We start from the raw sequence: 20904 nt of genomic DNA, 5'->3' as shown, positions 1-20904 counted from the left end.
TCAGACCCCCGGGCAGCGACACCTCCTCCCATCCTCCTCACCCCCCCTTCCTTATGGACCGCTTAGATTTCCTCCCCCCAAGTTGTGTGGATGGAATACTTGAAGTCCTGAATCTTGTACGAAGAATTGGTTTCGAGAGATTGGACATTTAGTTTTATATCTGTTAGTTTTTGTTTCGTTGGTCGAGTTTTTTTGGGGTGATAAAATTTGGCAATTTGTGAGAATTAAATTTAAGATTATTTTCAGTGTTTCAAAATATAAATATACCGTGTAGGTACGTATAAAGCACGAACAAGATGAAAATGTGGGTATACATGAACCTATAAACGATATTGTTGTTACATAATAAAATCTCAGGTATTTGATAAAATATTTCTATATTTCAGTTACCTATCCGCTGATAGATTCGTACTTTCAAGTTACCTACTATTTTATTCTTATTGTTGGAAGGTTTAACATAATAAGATCATGGCTACTGCAGATAGTACCATAAAATATAATTTCAAACGAGAATAAGATCAACATTTATTAAATTTGTCTCAAAATTCTTTATCAATTAAAAGAATTATAAAGTCCTCAATATTAAGAAAAATCATGGGAGTTTTTCTAACATTTGCATTTTATAACAATTTTAACTTTGAATGGCTCCTTACGAATTCAATTACAAGAAAGCAAGCCTCGTTGGACTGCGAAGATGTATTTCTGCTATTTTTGTGTGTAAAAAGGCTTTAAAAAGTAATCAGAGGGGCTGTGAACAGAAAGTTAAGAACATTTGGCTCGACTAAGACAATTATTAAGAGTTTTATGGTTTCTCATTTTGTTCTTTGAAATCTTTTTTTGAGAATCTTTCTCGTTTTAACTGCTTTCTTTTAAATGTAAGTCGAGCATCTCGGCAATTAGTTTTTAATTTGTATGTAAATCAACTAGATGTATATTACCTGCTTGATCTCTAAGATCGAGATGAGAAAATAATAATATAATGCAGCAAAGAGTTTTATTACTTTTCATATTTACTAGACTTGACGCATTCATTTAAGAGCTGGCCATTAAAAAATATCCAACGTTCAGTTTCCAGCTTTACATTTTAATTGCATTTTAAATGCTACCTCAAACCAAACTAATTTCCCAAATGCTTTTTAAATTCTTCACCGCAAACCGAGGCTAGGGAAGTAATGTTGGATAAAAAGAAAACAAAAAACAAACGAAAGAGGCCGGAATACAGCCACTGCGTAATTATTTGGAAAGCTAATGTGCCACTTGTTTATTCGCCGACTAATTAAGAGAAGGAAGAGTTTTTTTAAAAATGCTTCAACTCAGGCCTTCGAGTAGATAAAACATTCATGAGTTGGAGTGAGAGATGTCTGAGTAATCGTGTTACATGCTTCCTCTTTTTTAATTTTTATTTCTTTAATCTCTGTTAATGGGGGGTCAATTATCTGACAAGAAAAGTTTTGATAGCTGTTTAAAAAAATTGGGGTGTTGCAGGGGGCTATAATTGGCCCTTTTATGTCTTTGCAATATTATTAAAATTATACTGTTGAAAAACATAACTATAACAGTTATACAGGAATCCCGAATACAAGGACGATAGTTAGACTCAATGAATAATTTAACTTCCCAATTAATAGCCGAAACTTGAAACTAGCAACTCCAAATTGGAGCTAACTGCAGGTAGAACCAAACTTCTGGGCCCAATTACACTCAAATTCTGTTCTTGAGGTGACAAATCGCAAAGCGGTCCTCGACGTTGACTAATCACCCGTTTAATTTAGCTGGCGTAATTATAAATAAAATTTCAACGATAAATTTTAGTAGGGTACATTAATCAAGAAGTTGGGACACTGATTAAAATACCGTTCGTCCAACTATTTGCTAAGTTGATATCGTTAATAATTTACTTGTTGAGGGTAGGTTTAGGGTGAGAGCAGGTGTGATGCGTGGTTAAATTTATTTGGAGCTGAGACTCTAAGAGCATTTTGTTGAATAGACGGATTGTAGTGTGTTGTAAATGGCACGTGGAATTTTTGGTAGGTACTACTGGAATTTCGGGGTTGGGAACGTTCGGATTTTTTGTCGAGTCAATGTATATGGTGAAAGATAATAAAACGGGGTTGTTTGTCATTATTTTACAGGATTTCGTTTTTATATACTTGGATTTTTTTTTTGTAAATAATGTTTATGTTTGCAACTCAGGTCAACGGTCTCATGAGAAATACTCTTGGATGAGTGGTTTATTTTACAGATTTTATTATAAAATGAAATAAACGCTAGACATATTGTGCAGAAGGTGAATGCATATTTCAATAAAGTAATTTATCTTAAACTGGAAACATTAAACGACTTTGAAAGTGCAGACAAAAACCAAACGAATTTAAAACTAGAAAATTTCAGATGAAAATTTATTCATCACTATCTGCAGACCACCCTATTGCAGAAACATGTGCCCAATAACTAACCCAACCCTTCTGTTACATCCTTTTCACTCTTATTGTAAACTGTAGGGCTGTTACCCTCGCACCCACTGTCAAAGCAATGAAAACGGCGAATCTATGCGTCTGAATCAGAGAAGATCGCACCCCCACCCTTGTCTTAAATGAACTGGGGAGAATAGTAGGTACTTGGTGAACGAACGTCTTTTTAACTATAAGGGATGTTTTTCACTGTGGTATGTAGGTGCTGTTTATGTGGAACTAGATTTTATACGTGACTTCTATTGTATGAACTTATGGATCATACAAAAGAAATAGGAAGAATTTTAAGTGTTGATATAGGATATATATATAATATAGGTAAGCTACTCGTAATTTGTTACTTTTTTAATAACTTAAAAAGATATATACCTAGGTTAAGGTAGAGCTTCGATAGTAGTTTTGACAAAGAACATGTGTGTGAATGACAAGTTCAGAACACTATCTTCCAGAAAGTTGTAAATAGAGCCAACGATACTAGATTAAATAGCATGAATTACTCTGCGTTGAGTGAACCCCGCTGTTAGATAAATTGCTTTATAATAGATCAGCTTTTGTGATAGACAATGAGGGCAAAGTGATCATCAGAACCGATAACTGTACATGTGTGTAGTTATTGATGTTATTTATTACTTTACACCTCACGCCTTCCCCATTTATAATCCAAAATTAGGCTGTTTTCATAGCTATCAACGCCATTGTCATCCAAAAAGTTGCAAGTCATCTCCAAACGTCTTAAAACCATCTAAGTACAAACTTAAACCGAAAATTACGAGACAATAATTCACCACGACACTTCCCGAGTCCATTTACTTATCCGACATAATTCAGGGAGTTATGCTGTCAAAACATCTTAACCAACCCTCCACATAATTAATGTAAGACGAGTTTCTGTTGTTTTATAATAATCGCGTAATGTCGTGGTTGCATTATGAAGCGATTGGGTTACAGATACATAGGGACGGGAAGGATGGGGCGCCGATCCATGGTTTGTTTTTTGAGTGTGAATCATCCGAGTGGAAAGAGTTATGAATTTGAATAAGGATTACATTTAGATAAGTAGTTATTAGACAAATCTAATGTTGTCTGTATAATAGTTATTTTAGTTGATTTTTTATGAGTAAGTGTTAATTTTTTTCTTTCAAGCGATGTAGTTAGTAACTGTAAACTGATTTCAAATGTAAAGCATCTCGTGATGTCGTCTTTTGATAAAGTCAAACTATAGCAATTCTGGGCTCCGTCCCAGTCATACTTAGTTTTAGAGCTATCAAGTTGTTCGATAACTTTTCCGTCCGTAACAAAACCTCTTCATGAATGTAAGATGTTGCGGTCTACAAAATATACTTCGGCGTCTCACTAACACTTAAGTCCGTGGATAAGATTCGCTGGGACCTTCTGGTACCTAAGTGCCATTGCGATTTCATTTGACCGTTCTCACTTCCACAACACACTTGATTGTGTGTAAACAATAGTGCTCCGGACCCAAATTAAATATTAAAACTGTGGGGAGAATAGGTTTGGTCTTAAACCATTTTTGGTCCTTTGAACCTGATACGAAAAAGCGAGACTTGTTTTTACGTGTTCCGTCAAAGTTACATTTTTGCTCTGGTGGTGTGTCTTAAATCGAGAGTGGTGAAGATTATCTTTAGCTACTCATAGATATCTAGAAATCCATAGGAGTCGCAAATGGGTTACTAGTTTAAATAGAAGTACGTTCTGTTCTTGAATATAAACTAACTCCGTATTTAAATATAGCACTCACCAGTATGAATGTAAGTATGTTTCTTCATATCAGACTTCTGGTGGAACCGTTTCCCGCAGTACTGGCACGGGTAGGGTCTGGTATCGGAGTGGATAAGCAGATGAGTAGATAGTGTGCTGGACCGCTTGAAGGTCTTCCCACACTGTTTGCATTCAAAGACCTTTTCTACGCTGTGGACAGCCCTGCAGAGAGAAATTGTATGTTAGAAGCCAGTATTATATTCAGGTGTAGGTATAGTTATTTATTGATTAAGGATATGTGTTGTGATTTTTTATATAATTTTATGTTAAACATCTAATTTGCAAAAGGCTTACATTTTCTTTATCTCTGTGTCAAAATAAAAGTCATTTCGAGTTTTCGACATACATTTTGGATACTCACCTATGTTGACTCAAACTGATTTCATGTCCAAAAGTCTTGCTGCAGAGCTCACAAGCAAACGGCCTCTTCCCGTTATGAGACCGTCTAGCATGGACCTCCAAACCATGAGGAGTACTAAACATCTTTTCACATTTGACGCAGGAGTACACATCTCCTAAAGGGAGAGGTCTGGATAGAGGTCCAGGCGCTCCCAAAACAGCTGCACGGAGACGTAAGAATTCTGGCCCAGCTGCCTGAACAGCATGCAGGTATAAGTTGCTGTACCCTCCCCAACCAGGAAGACCAAGACTACCAGCGTCTCTCAGAAACTCGGCAAAAGGTAGCGGAGGGTATAAGAATGGTCTTTGAGGCTGCACTCTTGGGGCGTCAGGCCGAAGCAATGCACTGACGGAGAAAGCTTCCGATCTTTTCGGAGGAGGAGATGTGTCTGGAGGTCTTCTTGGGGATGATGGAGGGGAGTCTACTTCAAGTTCTGGGGAGCTGGAGCGAATGGATCGTGGGGACTGTGGTGATGGCGCCCAGCAGGGACTCCCACAGCGCGAGGCTGGTGAAATGCCTTCGGGTCGCGTTTCATTGTGATGTTCCTCTTCTTCGTCTTCAGTTCTATCAGTCCTTTCGCTCACTAAACGGTTGATGCCGAATTTGATTTCCTCTGTAACAAAAAAAATATATATATATGTAGGTATTGAGTTTGAATAGTTCAAGAAGAGCGAATCTGTTTGCATTGTTAAAATTGAGCCATTTCCATTGTCCTTATTCACCCATTCTCGGACAATAGCGGTCATCAAAACTGATGCAAATAATGCATCTAACCCTACAATTGTTTGGGTCATAAAGACCCTACTGCGCAGGTGCCACACTTGTCGCTCGGAGCGAAATGGGCCGTATCATGTCGCTGAAGCAAATTGACTTTCATCTGTTCAACCCTCGAAGCCCAACCCCTGTAATTAACACGTCGGGTCGTTTAGGACCCCAATCTTTTTTTACAATTCACTAATCCGCGGGCGCGACTAAACGTAACTATTGCTGTTCAGTTTTGTTTAGTTTTGTTGGTATTGTTCAATGTTTGATTAAGGATTAGGAGTGAATGGAAATTATGTTATTCAATGGTGTTTAAGCTGGTCTATGTATGGTGAGTACTTTACTTTGTTTTTAGATGTTCTTATAGGGACATATGTTATAGTGGTACTATATACCTTATTTATATGAGTGCTTGTAATGAAGTAGTAGTGTGTAAATGCAGAATCTTATTCTGTCATAAAATCACTCAAGTTTGGATCCTAAGGGGTCGACTCTAAGGTAATAAGTGAATCAGGCATAAATATTTTCTATAAGTAAGTGCTCACTAGTCACGTTACTTAATCACTTAAACTGTAATCAGTAACGACTCCCACGAACGCCACACATGACAATCAAAACATAGACGCACGACGAAAGATCTACACGTGTCCAAAAGAAAATCTAAAACAAAATTACAGACAATGTCCCACAGAATAAACTTCATACATCATCAACTAGCCATCAGCACCTCGTGCTGTCCAAAAACAAACATCCATCTCTAGGCGAGACAAGCTATACTAATGAAGAGCGAACCCCATCTGAAACGCAGCAGCTGTCGGCATTTGGAGCGGAACCAATCGGGAAACTTCGGCAAAATTCGGCACTGACTTCGTCATCTACCGTCCCCTTGGCATATTTCACGCTCGGGCCTCTTTTAACAAAGCCCAGCGTTTAAGGGTTGCTCCTACACTTGTTTGTTTGTTCCCTACCGACACGGCTTTATCACCCTATAGTATTTATTACATATTAATGGTTATTTAGATTCATTGTTACGCCCCGACAGTATGCTCGAATTTATGGCATTGCCAAATATTGAATGGGACCCTCAGTGAAAAGAAAGGCGTTCTATTGTTAGTTGGTAATTATGTGATATAATTTTGGGCTTTGATTTATAATTTTGGGCAATGTGTTTTTCGGTCATGGTCATTATTATCATGGTATTTATTTTTCTTTCTGATTTCTTCTAAATATGGTTATGAATGACAATCACAACACTCTAATTTTGTGAAGCTCAAAAACTTAACCCTCAAAATGCAACTGGCCATGAAAATGTTCTCTCTCATAAATTCAAGGTATGTAAAACATCGAATATACAAAGACAAACTAAAACAAGTCCAACAGAACTCCAGCTAACCTCATTCTGGCGTCAAACTGCCACACGTAAGACAAACAGTAACTATCAAATGCAATCGAATTAAGGCATTTTTAGCGAACAAATTGGATTACAAGCTGTCCGTCTGTATTTTTTCTAACCAAACAGAACATTAGCGGCATTACTGTCAGACTATTTGCAGGCTTAATGCAATTTTAATTATAAAAGGCGAGGCTCGCAGCAAATTGCAGCGATGCATTCAGATTGTTATTTTTCTGAGAGCTTTTAACAAATTAAAAATATGTATTGCGTATGTTGCCGGCGATTTATTGTTGGCTGGTTTTTTTTTGTGTTGTAAAATGTTTATAATGCGTGATCGTGGAAATGTCGCTTAGGTTATGAAAAATGGTTGGTGTTTGTGAAAAAGTTAATTAATGCGCTTTTTGATATAAGATTGCATGGGGCTGATGTGTAGTTAGTAAAATAGGGTTACAGATATTTTTTTGTTGTAAAATAAATGACGTGCCTTCAGACTATGTGCAATTTGAAAATGACTTGCCTACAGACATTATTTTTAAATATTTAGATAATCTGCATGTCAAAGGATTATGATTTTATTTTAATTTATTACAGTATCTCTTCACTCATCTAAGATAATAAATATGGTAGGTATATGATGACACATACTGTAAACACCTGAATATCTATTGATAAAATATATCTATATACTAGCCGTTTTCCCGCGGTTTCACCCGCGTCCCGTGGGATCTACTGCCCGCACCGGGATAAAATGTAGCCTATGTTACTCGCAGATAATATAGCTTTCTAATGGTGAAAGAATATTTAAAATCAGTCCAGTAGTTTTGAGTTTATCCATTACACAACCAAACAAACAAACAAACAAAGATTTCCTCTTTATAATGTTAGTATAGATAAGAAATGAAAAAATATCTGTTTGGTACTGGTGGACATTGAAAAGGCTGATTGATGATGATCAGCAAAGTATGGGTTTCAGAATATTGACCATATCGAAACTAATAAGTCATGCAGCATAGAAACTATGTAAGTATATAAATTCTTGTCATGGTGCAAAGAGCAAACTGATAAACAGTGCCAATTTTTATACGAATCTCAAAAGTATTGTCAAAAAGTGCTAATCCATAGGACCAAAACACAGAGTAAATTAATATCTAATTTATAACTTGAGATTATAAAATCAAATGTCTAGTCACGTTCAAATCATTAATCAGGATTAAGAGTAATGCAAGTAAATCATACGGGGGCCGTGACGGGTATTCAAAAATTTAATAAAGGTACTATTATTGGTCCTTTTGACCGCACTGAGAATTTGCAGGGTTAATGTTTAGGTGAATTATTGATGTTAATATATTTGAATATTTTTGTTGTTCCCTTAATTACACTTAAAATCAAATATACCTCTAGTATCAAAATATCCAAAGTCACCAGTCTGTCAAATTTTAATTACTTCAATAGATTTTGAACCTTATCACAATGTAAGAAGATTAGTGTTCGATTGGTAATATTTATAGATTCGGGTAGGTTGACCTATTGGTGTCTAAAATATAAGTTAGAAAAAAATTGTGAAAATAAAGCTTTTTTCTATTATTTTTGTCATTAAAATGCTGCACCGCTGGACTGCAATAATATTGAAAGTTACTGAAGATACCACAAGCCTACCAAAAACCCGATAATCTTGATTTTTCTTCAAAAAACAAATTAACACCTTGTATTTATCTGTCAAACTGTGATAAGTAAGCGGCGCTGTGATCAATGTAAAGATAACCATTATTTACAACTATACGATAGTCAAAGATTTAACTTTATCTATAAGTCAATAAACGTTGCACTTTGGACCTACTTTTGATTTAACTGTCCATGTCCAATCTTGAAATCTGTCTATGATTGTTGATTTTACTATTTACTGAAGTGTCATGATCAAAAATCAACTTTATAGATTTATTTTGGTTTGTTAATTGACTTGAAAGACCAGCAAAATGAAAAATCGAAGACTAGAAATTAATTTCTTAAAAAAAAGTGTCTAGTTGAATTATTTTCAACTAGACACTTTTTAATTTAATTATTTTTGCGTCGGGGGCCAAAAATAGTGGCCGATGTAAAATATGCTAGTACTCGTTAGAAACAAAGTATCAGTTAAGGTAGGCCTATTTTACTACTTGAAGAAGATGGTGATAATAACAGATAAAACAGTGATTGATAGAGTTTTTGTCACGAAACTAGATAATATTGTTATGTCTAAAATATCCGTTGTACGTGACTGTCAGAGAATTAAATCTATCAAAAGTAGGTAAATATGCATAAATCAAATGTTATCATTCGCGTGTAATTCCTTTATCAATCGTAATAATATGATTTTAATACCTTTTATTGGCTAAGATTAGTTAAATCAACGATTGTAAAAAACGTACCTACCAGTGTCTTAATGATTTTTTGTTTGACTCACATTGCTATTTATTATATACTTACCTACATACAAGCTGGTTCTCGTGGTTTCACCTGCATACCGTGGAAACTATAATTCTACTTATACTTTCTGTAACTGGATAATATAAAGCCTATGTCACCCGGGAATAGTAAAAACAGACTCAACAGTGAAGGATTTTTAATTTTCCATTTCGGTTCCGTAGTTTCTAGGCCTTTTGGGGTACTAACAAACAAAAATAGGATAATTAATAGGTAGGTTCATTGATTATAGGTTTATGTACTTATAAGTAATTAAGTATAGCCGTACAGGTAAACTCATACTTAAAGATATTTAGTATTATCTATATGACACTTAAAATCTATATGTTGGGGCATCCGGCTAAAGGCATTTTTTTTATCTTTGTCTTTACGCAAAACCTATCTGATATTCTAAAAAAAGAAATAATAAGTGCTATTTATTACGAGCAGTTTGAGTCATAATAGGTATAGTTAATCCAATTATTCATCATTACATTTGGTGATTAATTGAGAATTTCAGTCTTAAACCATTATCCACAAATCAGAGGGATCCCGTGGGTACTACTTCCCGTACCGGGATAAAAAGTAGCCTATAGCCTTCCTCGATAAATGGGCTATCTAACACTGAAAGAAATTTTCAAATCGGACCAGTAGTTCCTGAGATTAGCGCGTTCAAACAAACAAACAAACAAACTCTTCAGCTTTATAATATTAGTATAGATAAATATAAAAAATCTTCAACTCTGAAAATAACATTCTTGTGTAGATTCTTACCTACATTTCAATCATCTTAAACTTTGCCTACAAAATTTACATAGTTAGGTATATTATTATTTATTAAAATTTACTAAAAGTTAATGTTTATCATAAATCCGGTTAGCATATCATTAGTATAACTCGTCATACATTAATCCTTACCTAGATTTTATTATTTGATAAGTTAAATACTTCCGCCTAAAATATTTATTAATCTTTTTCCATTAGGACCAAACTAAATATTTCAGCATGTATTATAAATATATAAAGAAAAAGTTTCAGATGATTGCATCATAGAGTGACTTATTTAATTAAAAACAACCTGAATAATATGATTATGTGCCAAGTAAGGATTTAGGTCGAACCCTAAATATGTTGTAGTTGGGAAATGGCTAGGCTAGGATGAATGACTTACATATTTTATTATTAGATACTGTAAATGAAAATAAAATAACAACTACAAATAACCCCCATAATAAGCTAAAAGTTCCGCCCGAATTGAGAACCTCCTCTTTTATGGGAAGTCGGTTAAAAATAAATTTCATCAGCCTCTAACAGTATGAATCACTAAATTCAGGTTACATTTCCAATTTTTTAATCACTGCAAATCCAAGATGGCGTAATCCTGTCATTAGTAACACGGGCGTGTAAGAAAAACCGTCACAATTTCAAGATTATCCAGTTAAAAGTCAATTTGCCTGATTTGAAAATGAGCGAAGAACTTTCAGGAATTTCTACGTAAGAACTAAGCGTAGGATTTCTTGGAAATCTTGCTGAAAAAAGGTATTTTATAAATTATTTGTGCAAGCGATTTGTATGAGCCGATTGGGATAGAGGATATTGAGATAAATGGTACCTTAGAAACGGACCCTAGGACGTTTTATAGATGTGCAGAATACGGTCGAAATTGCGAGTCAAATATAGTGATGAAAAAATCATTAAAAATAACAAATTTTCTACGTATAAAAATTGTGCCTATGTCTATTGATGATTAATTAATGATTGAAATCAGTATTAAAAAGCTTTACGTCACAATGACGACATACCAAATATCTGAAGAATCGGCAAAAACAAAAAAATACCACTTAATCCTACAATAATCTACATAAAACCAGAGCCAACCAAACCCTAGAAAATATGTACGAAACGCACAATTTATATTAAAAATCATTAGATATAAATTATCGGTAAACCTCGGGTGTAATCGGGTAGGATTTGTTGTAATCCATTTCAGTAAGGATTATACTAATCAAAGTTATTACGCGAAGGTCTATGAAAGATTAGAACTATTCGACTATAACAAAATAAATAAATACGACAGAAAAATAAACATTTTGAAGTTAATTTTGATAAATAAACATTAGTATGTAATGTTTCTAGAAGAGTCTTTCTAACCTTTTTACGAACTATCTTGGGGTTGGCTTTTAGTTTTAATCGATTGCTACTGTGTACATGTGTTTACATGAAGCAACTGCCTGTCTGTCCTTCTCAACCCAATGTGTTACGCTGTCAAGCTAAAATAGTTCAATCGATTTAGATGAAATTTGGTTCAGAGATAGGTGGCATAATGAAGCCGAACATAGGCTATTTTTCATGTAGGTGACGGGTGAAACTGCAGGCTGAAGCTAGTTTTAAATTTATACCGCTTTACCTGCTAAACCTGATCCAGATTGCCACTGTAAAACTTCCAACCAATATTACCTATTGATTCTGTTATCAACTTACTTATCTTTACTGCTGTGTTTTTACAAAGAAATTGCGTCCAACCTTCAAATGTTGGCTAAAATTGTCAATTTCAGTACTTAAAACTGAAAATTAGTCTGTATGGATGTTTGTTCCTCTTTCACGCAAAAACGACTGGAGGGATTTTAATGAAACTTAGCCATAATATAGTTAATATATCAGAATAACAAATAGACTACTTTTTATCCATATGCCTGAATGATTTCCTTTAAAACGCGGGTTGAATTCAGTTTTACATATTTTATAGTAAAATAGTGAATGGCAATATTTTTATCCAATATCGGCTACGTAACACGATGTCACATTTGATGGTATTAACAATGTCAGTATGCTCTACGATAAATATGATAAATCAGGTCTTTCGGTACGATCTAAGAATTTTTATGATACCGACGAAGGGGGATTAGGTATGGTCGTCGCACCTAGAGGTTTTCGAAGTTATCGTTCCACGTCACGATAAAAATTATCTGAGAAAAAACCATTTTGAATTTACGCAAAAGAAAGTTGAGAATTTCATTTCTTATAATGTCATTTCATCATCATCTGTCTAGCCTTTTTCTCAACTATCTTGGGGTCAGCTTGCAGTCTATAGATGCAGCTGAGTAACCAGTGTTTGCAATATCATTTATTATAAAAAAATCTTGAATTGAACTAATCTTACGATTTCAACAAGATAAGTAATTAACAACTAAATAAAAAAATTAAAATTTTTAAATAGACTGGGTTTTTAATATCACAGAAATTATTTAATAATCCGACATACTGCATCAAATTCGATATCAATCAAATAATACTATCTGATTACTAATTATTTAATGTTTTACACTCAAGATTAACACAAATAGTTGAAACTCACTGAGGGAAAAAAAATATTAGCAGCTTAAGGTGCACTTATGTGTTTATAGAATTACGTTGCAAAACTTTGTTAGATAAAGGTTTTCTGCGCAGTAAATGATTTGCTTTTAATAGCAAAATTTATGGCGGTTAAAACTAGATTAGGACCAATAGTATATTTTCGATCCTTCCGTCCATAGACTGGTCCTTCCGCCCACCGGCTGTTTTAAAGCTTTTCTATTTAGCAACTTGACGAGAATCGTGAGATGAAAGCAGGTCCTATGTTTTTCAAGCAGGCATAAATTGCCAATACACGATGTCAATAACCATAGAATAATACACAAGCAATTGCAGGGACCACTTTTTTGTATCATTTAGTGCACTATGTGCGAGCTCAAACTTATTAAAGGACCCAAATCCTGAAATCCTTGCCAAGTTATATGCCGGCTACTGTATGAAGGGTTACAAAAATAAATAACTAATTATCTATAATTTCTCCTATTTCAATTATTAGTGAGTTATTCATTAATCTCTACCTCAGTCAGGTTATCAAGTTTGGGATGACCTCTGCTATCGCGGCGGCGCCTTTGTATGCGTGCCCCGATTTCTCTTCTTAATGTTTCTAGGAATTATTTGCTGAAACAATAGCACGCTTCATGTTTGTGATGCATACCAACTTAACAGTGCAGTTACCTACTCCATTTAAAATACCACCTCAGCACCAAAATTTTAAGGTTGATTTTAGAGCGACAGTTGTTGAATTAAATGCCATTTGAATGATTGTTTGTCTGTAAACGTTGACGAAACCGCGGTGCCTTTGAGATTAAACTCTGGTTTGATAATTGCCAGTCAACATAGCGCCAAGATTTGTGATTATGGACAGTTTACGAGGCTTATTCTTTAAAGGCGTCTCGTGTGATTGAGGTTAGTACTACAAACTTAATGCTTGCTAATAAAACATGGATTGCTTGATGAAAAATGCTAATTGGACAATGTTTTTTTGGCACACTATAAAATGACGTTTTTCTCAGTTTGCTTTCTCAAACAATCTTGGCATTTTCCATTCTGTAATCAATGCTTAAATCCAAAGGCACACGTTCTTTTATCATTCAGTAAAGATATCAAGCATGTCATTGCAGCCCACTGTTTGGTTCAGGCACAAAAGCCTTACTCAACAAACGCAGTCAACAATAGATTCGAGATTAGCCACCCCAAGCTTGGCAAACAAAATAACAACAGAATAATGTCCAAAAAGACTAACATTAAACAATTGACACGAGCAAAAGTCACGCTAACAGAGGTTATCAAGACTTGGCGGGACTTGGCTGCACTTGGCAAACAGTGTAGTGAATAATAGGGTAAACAGTCAAGCGTTGTCGTGACCGCTTGGCAAATATTGACGGTTATACCTGGCACGAATTTTACCCTTTGATTGATCGAGCATTGTGGTTAAACTTGGCTGTTTTGTAATTTTGAATCGCATGTCGCGTTTAAGGGTTGGGCGTCATTGGATTTTACGACGGTATAGAAGTCCTTTCTTTGAATTGCTTTTTAAATGTGGTGGTATCAATTGTATCAAAATATAAAATCAGGATGGATTACCTCGAAGCTTTAAAGACGGGGTAATTTGTCACAATTCTAATTGGTCAAACCTATCCAAGCACCTTACCAAACTTAGTTGTTCGAAGGTGCGTTACGAAAGCGATAATTTCTCACTTACAACAATAATAACCATTGTATATTCACCCTTATGTAACAACATTCTGGCATGGACTGGCACTACAATAGCGTGCAAAAAAAACTACGCACCAACTAATTACACCTTCACTTGAAAACGTCAAAAAATCGAAATTCAAAAACTCATTTTTGAATTAAGAAGGTAATTTCAAATCCCGAACTCACAGCAAGATGTTTGGTTGGTTAGCCCCACGAGTTTTAACATAACCGGCTGTTATCTGGACGACGTATGTTTACCTATCAGGGTACACATGTCCAAATCCGATTTACAACCGAGACAACCAAGGACGGTCAGCAAAGAAATTGGTTTTTAGAATTTTTCTTGCATATTTACATAAAACAAAGAAAACTTAAAACTAATAAAAATTTTCTTGCATATTGTTTTGTATATTACCTATTGTTAAAAAAAACCTTAGCTTTTTGCTTCAAATACATATATAGTATCTAAGTAAGTCTAGCAAGTTGGGTTGATTATGTGTTCATAATTTTGTAATTATATTGCCATTGCTTTATCTTTACAGTGAAGGAGAATGTATTGAAGCTATTGAAATTATTACTTTATGCAAGATTACCATTACTGAAGTCCCTAGCTAAAAGCTCTCAAAAGAACTGACTAACTCAACAATGCAGAAAAAATGTGGATTTACTATAAGTTTAGCCTCAATAACAAAATATAGCAAACTGCAATATTACCAACCAAGAAGCTACCAATAAAAAAATAACACTTAACATCCAATACTCTATCCCTACCTTATCTATATCGAAATTTGTTCGACACAAAAATTACATGTATCATAACATGCACGTTTAAACTGTCGAAGTTGTATATCGATAACTTATCTCTCCTTTGTCGTACCGCCAAAATCAAAGTCATAAAACAACGTAATTTCGCCAGTGATAACAGTTTTGACGTTCCTGATAAGATAGGGCGAACCCTAAATCTGTAGCCGTGGGATTTAGGCACCAAATGTTATTGGTTATTTATTAAATGTTGGGTATTAGAGCTGGGTCGTTTATTGTGGCCTGTAGTGTAATATAGATTATGCTTTGAATGAGTTTCGGCAGCTTATGTGACGTCGATTGTTTTTTGTTGTTTATAAGTTTTTGTTATGTAATGACAGTCAAGTTTTTATTTATTATTAGGTCAGTAATTTTGTGTAAGTTATTTGCAACTTTAATGCAATGAGCACAAAGTTGATATTAATTTGGCCAATCAAGCGTATTTACATCATTGCTAAGTTCTAATCAAGAAAATGCGAAAATTCCAAAATACAGATATCGTTTTGATCGTACAAAATCCTCAGGAAATTACCAATCATGTCTTAAGCAATCTAGACAACTGTAAGTAATCTGTTTGGGTGCTCGATTGCACGCCAATTTTATCAGTTTCGATACAGTCGTCATTTGGCAGAACACTTGAGCCTGAGATTATTGGCGGTGAACTAAAAAGAGTGAGAGCGGATTGAATGATTGAATGATTTCGTAATAGGATTAGTGAATGACGTTCCTGTGATGTGTTGACAGTTTGTAAATAAAGTTTTTGATATTGCATTTTCACAGGTTTGCTTGAATTTTTCTCTAACAAATATTTCTGTATTGGTACTTAGTAAGGTTGTCTTTAAGTGTCTCTTCAGAAATAAGTAAGTCTGTAATTGAAGAAATGGGCGTTTGAGTGCTCATATAATTAACCGTAGTAGCCATATGCCATATATCTCGCCTAAATATGCGTAGCCATACGCAGTAAATGATTTTGACTTTGAAGGTACATTACATTTATGAATTCAGCATCAACTGAAATATAACCCTAAAACTGCTATATCTGAGTTGGAAATCGCTTGCTCACTTCTTGTTCTGGTATTAAATAAATGACATGATGCCCTTACCTCTGACAGGGTATGGAGTCTCATGACTCTGTGGAGGTGGTGACGCGATCCTGGGTTCTGATCGGCTGGCTGAAGCACCCCATAGGGACTGGCAGAGGCCATTCCGAAGGGCTTCGCTTGCTGATACTCCTGGGGACGAAAGAGGATTTATTTTTTTAACATAGGCAGTAAATAATAATGATGTGATTAAATCAAATGTATCATGAGTGGTGTTGAGGTTTTGTGTTTCAAAGGCACAAGATAAGCTTTTATAAACGCACTTGCTTTTTTGCTTCGATGATTTTACTTAGCTTTTACGCAATCGCTAAACTTCTCTTTGCCAAAAAAAAAATCTCCTTAAGAAAAACATAATAGTATACAGGCAATAACATTGTATAATATAGAAAAGCTAAACGATTATCATGATAATGAAAAAAGAAAATAACCAACTAAATTATTTTCATCATCATCCACCTCAAAGTCGACTTAAAAAAATCGAAAGCCAACATCTGTAAAAATCCATTACACTAAAAAATCTTGAACAAAACAAGCTCTAAAGAGTAAACCGGTCAATATTCAGTAGTAGGGCACTTCCTCATTACAGCTCACGGTAATTACACGACAATGTGACTCACGCGCATCTGCCGTCTATGTGGAAACTGATCTAGGTTGCTATTGAATAGGAATTCCATTTCCATTGATTCTGTAGTATTTTTTGTTTGGTACTTTTCAGAAGTTAATAATTGTAAGTTAAGACTTTTTATTATTTCGATTATCAGCTACGGTAGCTGTTCTCATATACCTAAGGAGATTAGCCAACTGCGCAAGACATATTATAGTGCACAAGCTTTTGCGCAGACACAGGTGCACTCACTGCTCCTTCACTCTCATAGAACGATGGGAGCTAGACCGAAGAGGCAGTTGAGTGAGACTTATAATATTAGCTTATCAACTACTAAGAAGTCTACGGGATTTTATTTTAACCATTGATAAAGTGGTATTAGTTCTGGGCAAGAAACAAACATGGTTGTGAAGTGCCGTAAGGTTAACCAACATGGATATCGTATTTTCTTAAGCTTATTATATTACGCTATATTACGCTGACAAGATACATGTAATACCATTGTCTCAGTAAAAGTTACTAAAAACACTTCAATCAATCTTAATTAAAGTTTCTAAATATAGAAGAAGAGCAAACATCGCGCGAAGCTTATAAACAAAGTGTTGATCCGGTGGAGCTCTAAAACGGCGCTTATTACTTGTAGCTTGTGTTATGTGAGAGCGAAAAACTAAGAAAACAATGTTTTTAATAAAAAAAAAAAATATGTTGATATACGTTTAATAAAGTCTTCTGAATATTGCATCATGCCCATGCATTAACCACTTCACTGTCACGATGCAGACACAATGACTCATGGGATAGGGAAGTCATTATCTTACTAATTAATATCATATTTTTGAGATTATTCCATTGAATACTCTTAGAATACGTTTAGTTATAGTTTAGTCTTTAAGATTAAAAATACATACGTAATTTTTTTATATTATTGGTATCAAAATTACGCAAAGACACGAGCCCTTTTTGCATCACCCAGCAGCATTTTAATGGCCCACTTAACATCAAACAATTGAGTGTTTGTCTTATCAATGAAATGGTCAGTCATGATTTGGCTTCATGCCCTCACCACGTTGGTAACTTGGTACAGACGACCAGATCAATTTGTCAAATTCCTTCAAATGATTTTCAACCTTATCACAATAGTAGAAGGTTAATGTTCGATTGGTATTTAACAGGTTCGGGTAAGTTGTACCAAGTCACAAGGCATTTGGCTTAATAACTCTATTGCACTTTCTTCAAACGTGATATTAATTCCTGGAAGAATGAGCGTGTTTAATTCTTGGAAGGAGAATGAAAAGTAATGAGGCTTTAGTTGGTTTTATCTGCAGACCGGCTTTTATGGGACAGTCATGTTAATAAGTAATACATGACCTTTTTAAGACACACGGTATTTAATGAACAAAAACCAACCAATACATGTACGTGTAACTTTGTTTGTATTGCAACATCATTAACAGCATGAAAAGAGATAGAATTTTGGCATTCATTTCATACAATAAATGACAAATTACTACCTTTTATCAAAACCATATTACCTGCATGTAATAGTATCCATAATTAGCAGAACAGTGATCAGTACTGGGATTCTATAAAACTCGATCAACAACTCGCATTTCACTTCGATTCGTAATGTCATTTCATACTTTAGGGGAGGTAGGGGAGGGATGGGCACTTTTTCACAATTTATTGCATAAAAAATCAGATTTTACAGATCATTATCAACTTTTATTGCCATTTCTTATATTCGGCTAGATATAATGAAAGAGCTTTCCTAAAAATTACAATCAGTTTCAACATTACGAGATATTTAAACGGTTTTATTTAGCTCACCCCGTTTGTTTTATTATTTATTCTTGGATCAAATTTAGTAATTCAAATTTCACCCTCTTCCTGTCAACCGATTGGTCTGAAATTTTGTATACACCTTTAATTAAATCCAATATGGCCACCGGCACAAAATGGCACAGCCCCCTCAATATGGGTATCAAATGAAAGGGCTACACAAGTAGAATACTGTCAGCAACCCCAGCGGGGCGCAACAGGGCCAAGGCCTGCCTGCACGTCGATTCTATAAAATTCGAACAACAACTCGCATTTCACTTCGCTATTCACTCTCACTTCGCATTCGATTCAGAACGACCTTGATTTTGCATTCTGTAAACATCACCTAATCACTTGCGAAGTGAAGTGAGCTCGACATCGACCAATGCTGTGCTAGTGACTTCCCCACTCGACAAAATGTCAACCGAGATTAATCAGTTTTTAATTTTATCAGTTTTGACACAGAATTTTAGCTAAATATGATGTTTTAGTTATAATTTGTTATTGTAAGGAATTTGAGGCAGCTTTTAAGTATAAAATAAACAGAAATCTCTAAATTCGTGCTGTGAATATAATCTATGCTTACCCTACGAAAAAAAAATACTGACAGCGCCAATTTGCCTTTCTTGCTGATTTTGAGGAAACCTTATATATTTTTTTACTACGGCCGGATTGTTCAGAGCTTCCACTACTTCATTTATGCAACGAGATGCAGACGGTTGCGATAAATAAGTTCTGATGCCCTCTTTAATAACCTTCTGGTAACCGCCACTAGCCAAGAATGATAAAGTACATAGTATCTGTGAAACAATAAATCAATAAAAAATGTAATACCTACTTTATCTGGATTTAGTGAAAACAAAATTGAGACCAATTTGGTTATTTTCATGCTTAAGAGAATACCAATATTATAACTGAAGTACAGAGTCTTTTGAAAACATATCAGCTGGCGGGGAAACCACATAAAGGGAATACTCCTTATTAAGAACTAAGTGTTTTTCTTATTATTGTGTGCTTGATTACAATTTTTCAACTATAAACTGTGTCAATACTTACTTTTACACGAGTTGTAAGTCCTTTGCCTCGACGTTTTGTGGGCTTTATCAGGGGCAGTAAATCAGACTCCAGTTGGTCAATTAGCTCCTTTGACAATCTATATATGCTCACATAGTCATCATCGCGAGTTAATAAAGATAAACTGCGAATTCTAGCAGATTGTTGACGCTTTTCTAAATTCTAATAATCATGAGCTTCTTCTAATAAAGATTTAAGCAAAAACATTCTAGCCATCGTTAAAGGTAGGCACTTAATCACTTTAAAACACTTAGAACTTTATTTAAACACTATTTTAAATATAATAGTCTCTAGATCAAGTTGGCAACGGTACCTGAAACAAGATTCTATAAAGGATTTTTCGCGCAGATTTATAACCTCACAAATTTTCACTGACGAAGAAGAGCAAAAATTTACAAATTATACATTACATGGTATGTCCAAGCCTCCCTACCATAGGGAGCATTGGACACTTTTGACTTAGTTTATGAAAAAAAAATCGGTAAAAAAACTTTTAAGTTAAACGGTTTTATCTTATGTGCACTGAAAACTAGAAAATAAAAAATAGTTACTTACCTGTCAACCTACGTAGGTGGTCCCGGTCATATTAGACTAAAATAAAAACGTGGGGCCCATTAACTATTGCTGTAGTACTCTCTTCTAAAGGTATAATAGGTGTGGATTGCATCGACTTACTATAATTGTAACTGGAGATTTTGACAATCAATAATTAATAATAGAAAATACACATACCTTTCATTAGTTTTCTCTTTATAACGATCCGAAACCGCAACAAAATATTTAAGTACTTTTACGAGTGTTTGTTCTTGACAACTCACAGAAATGACAGATAGTCTATGGATGAACACCGTTACCAGTCGGTTACGTAAACTACCCAATAAAAAAAAACAAAACTATGATCAGAAATCAGAATAAAAGGACCCCCCTTTTATTCTGATTTGATCATGTCTCCCAACTGCCCATCTCTCCCCTACCTCCCCTATAGATAGACAGATTTTGACAGATCTGTCAAAATCTCGACTTTGATTTAGTTCAACTTGTCAACACGCTCGATAGTGTAGCGCTAGTGTAGTTTGACAATGTCAATCACGAAACTTTAAGGTAGAATTCCGTGGGTCGCGATTGTCGCAGCCGCGCGCGACAAAAGTCAACCTATGAAAATGTATGGCACCGCTGCCGAGGGCTGCGACAGTCGCGCGCGGACGACGAATTTC

The 20904-nt window shown here is 35.0% G+C and overlaps 1 protein-coding gene across 1 annotated transcript in view; it reads right to left on the bottom strand.

Moving 5' to 3' along the window:
* LOC124646193 (zinc finger protein Gfi-1) overlaps nt 1-20904 on the bottom strand; it is a 63832-nt gene that overhangs the window by 26207 nt on the left and 16721 nt on the right. The window contains exons 2-4 of the mRNA XM_047186288.1: nt 16198-16326; nt 4612-5263; nt 4231-4412 (exon numbers count right to left, since the gene is read on the bottom strand). Of these exons, the coding sequence (XP_047042244.1) occupies nt 4231-4412; nt 4612-5263; nt 16198-16326 (963 nt within the window). The remainder of the gene's footprint in view (nt 1-4230; nt 4413-4611; nt 5264-16197; nt 16327-20904) is intronic.

The sequence above is a fragment of the Helicoverpa zea genome, chromosome 3, assembly GCF_022581195.2.
Source record: "Helicoverpa zea isolate HzStark_Cry1AcR chromosome 3, ilHelZeax1.1, whole genome shotgun sequence".
In the NCBI taxonomy this organism is placed as follows: Eukaryota; Metazoa; Arthropoda; class Insecta; order Lepidoptera; family Noctuidae; genus Helicoverpa; species Helicoverpa zea.
This window is presented reverse-complemented; position numbering and strand designations above follow the sequence as displayed.